This window comes from Merops nubicus, unplaced genomic scaffold, assembly GCF_000691845.1.
Source record: "Merops nubicus isolate BGI_N331 unplaced genomic scaffold, ASM69184v1 scaffold30137, whole genome shotgun sequence".
Classification (NCBI taxonomy): Eukaryota; Metazoa; Chordata; class Aves; order Coraciiformes; family Meropidae; genus Merops; species Merops nubicus.
The window spans coordinates 3,829-5,881 of NW_008622744.1; the positions used below are offsets into that span (position 1 = coordinate 3,829).

At 52.7% G+C, this 2,053-nt stretch overlaps 1 protein-coding gene across 1 annotated transcript in view; it reads left to right on the forward strand.

Moving 5' to 3' along the window:
- Positions 1-957, forward strand: part of COMMD7 (COMM domain containing 7) — a gene marked incomplete at its 5' end in the record, with an annotated part of 3,922 nt that extends 2,965 nt beyond the window's left edge. The window contains 2 exons of the mRNA XM_008944902.1: positions 373-421; positions 881-957. Of these exons, the coding sequence (XP_008943150.1) occupies positions 373-421; positions 881-957 (126 nt within the window). The remainder of the gene's footprint in view (positions 1-372; positions 422-880) is intronic.
- Between the last annotated feature and the right edge of the window lie 1,096 nt (positions 958-2,053).

Consider the following 2,053-nt stretch of genomic DNA (forward strand, 5'->3'; position numbering starts at 1 on the left):
AGGGACAAGCGCAGCAGCCGTGTCCCTGCTCAGTCTCCTGAGCGCAGCTGCCTGCAGGTAGCAGGCATGCTGCTGTTTGTTTCTCTTCTGAAGACATCAAGCGTAGCCCACTCTGAAAAGCTGTTCAGAGAGCTCTATCTAGCAGAGGTCATGCTGTCCTGGGGAGAGGGGGAAGTGTGATCATGTGGAAGGACTTCCAGAGAGCCTCCCAATGCCAAAGGAATCCATTCCTATCGTGATGCTTACCAAAAGCCTGTCAGGGCTGGGCGTGCAGTCTGTGTGTCTGGAACTCACAGCAGACTCCTGTACTTCTGCTTGTCGTGGTGCTCAGGTCGCTCTGAATTAAAATCCTCTGTTTTTCCTTCCCCCAAGCTGAAGCTGGTGATCAAAAAAGGGAGCCAAACAGAGAACGTGTATGTCGGTGAGTTCACAGCTCTGGAACAGAACCAAGGAGCAGCACCCAGGGGTTGCTGGAGCTGGGGGAGCTGTGGGTGCAGACCCAGTGGGGGTCACTGCCCCAGCAGCACTGGTGGGTGCACTGGTGGGTGCTGCTAAACCTGACGCCCACCACGGTCGCTCTAGGAGGATTCAGGAGTGCTGACTGCTGGGCAGTCTTCACATTAGTGCAAAAGTAAATATAGATGTGCCATGGAGCTGGGAAAAGCAGCCAGAGCAGCATGGCAGACAGAGAAAGCAAACAATTCCTGAGCATTGGCTGCTCCTGGGAGAATCCTGGCCCAGCCCAGCAGCATGGGGAAGGAGCTGCCTGGCTGCAGGGAGCAGGGGCTGCTCCAGTGGCACCAGCACAGCTTCTCCAGTGTTCCCAGTGAGGGGGAACCTCAAATCTAAGGCTTGATGCCACTTTTTTTTTTTTTCCCAGAGTTAACTTTACCCCAGTTCTACAGTTTTCTGCATGAAATGGAGCGGGTCAAAACCAGCCTGGAAAGCTTCAGCTGAAACTGCCTGGGCCTGAGGTGAGACCCCTCCAGGATGTTTGACTTCTTGTGGCCCTGCAGATCTGCTCTTTCCCAGCTGATTTGTGATAGAAGGGCAGTGATGTCATGATTCAGAAGGACCCATCAGTCCTTCAGAACCTGAAACTTTGGCAAGTGTTTCAAAGCAGCTACATAGTCCACTCATCTCTTTTGATACTACTATGAGAAATTGTGGTCAGAAATATGTGGATACTTGGGTTAAAATTGCAAAGAAATAAACCCATCCCCATCCTGCTCCATTTGTATCAGAATCTGATTCTATGAGAAAAGGAGAAATGGAAGCAAAGAATCATTTTCAGACTTGGAAGGGTTAAGCAGAGGGTGGGAAGCAAGGAGAGCATCTTGAGGAAGGGATTTGATCCCATCCTTCCCAACCACACCTCATTATGGGGAGGTGTCTTGATGGTAGGCAATTTTAAATCTTAAATGACCAAACCTCTGCCTTCATGTATAGGGGGAAAAACATCCCATGGTGTGACCAGATAAGCGTAGTTGGTGTGTGCTGGGCTCTCACAGCAGCTCTGTCATCAACAGTGGGTGTGACATTGCACAGGCAGATCCAGCCCGTGTGGGTGTTTGTCCCACCCCTGTGGAGCCCCACCAGCCCAACTCCACAGATGTCCAACAGCAAAGATGAGCTCGGCTCTTGGCTGGGAAGCAGAGGGGTGCCCCGACCCGAGGCAGGGGCAGTGGATGGCATCCTGTTCACTGAGCTCCCCCTGCCCCCATTTCAGTAAGCAAGGACATTCCCAGGTAGGTCAGGTTGCCCAGAGCCCCATCAAACCTGACCTTGAATATCCCCAGGGCTGGGGCCTGCACCACCTCTGGGCACTGCGAGTCTCCCCACAACTCACCTGTACCCCCAGCTTTGCACAGACCCGGCGTTCTGCGCTGCATTTCCTGCAGTCCAGGGGGAGTGACTGGAGCCAGTGAGCAGCACAGGCTGAGCTGTGTGTTTGGGAAACAGCTCCGGGAATCCCGCTGGCAAACCTGGGGACACTATTTGCATATTTATTTTCCCACCTATCAGGCCACTCACAAACATTTCAATCTTTGTT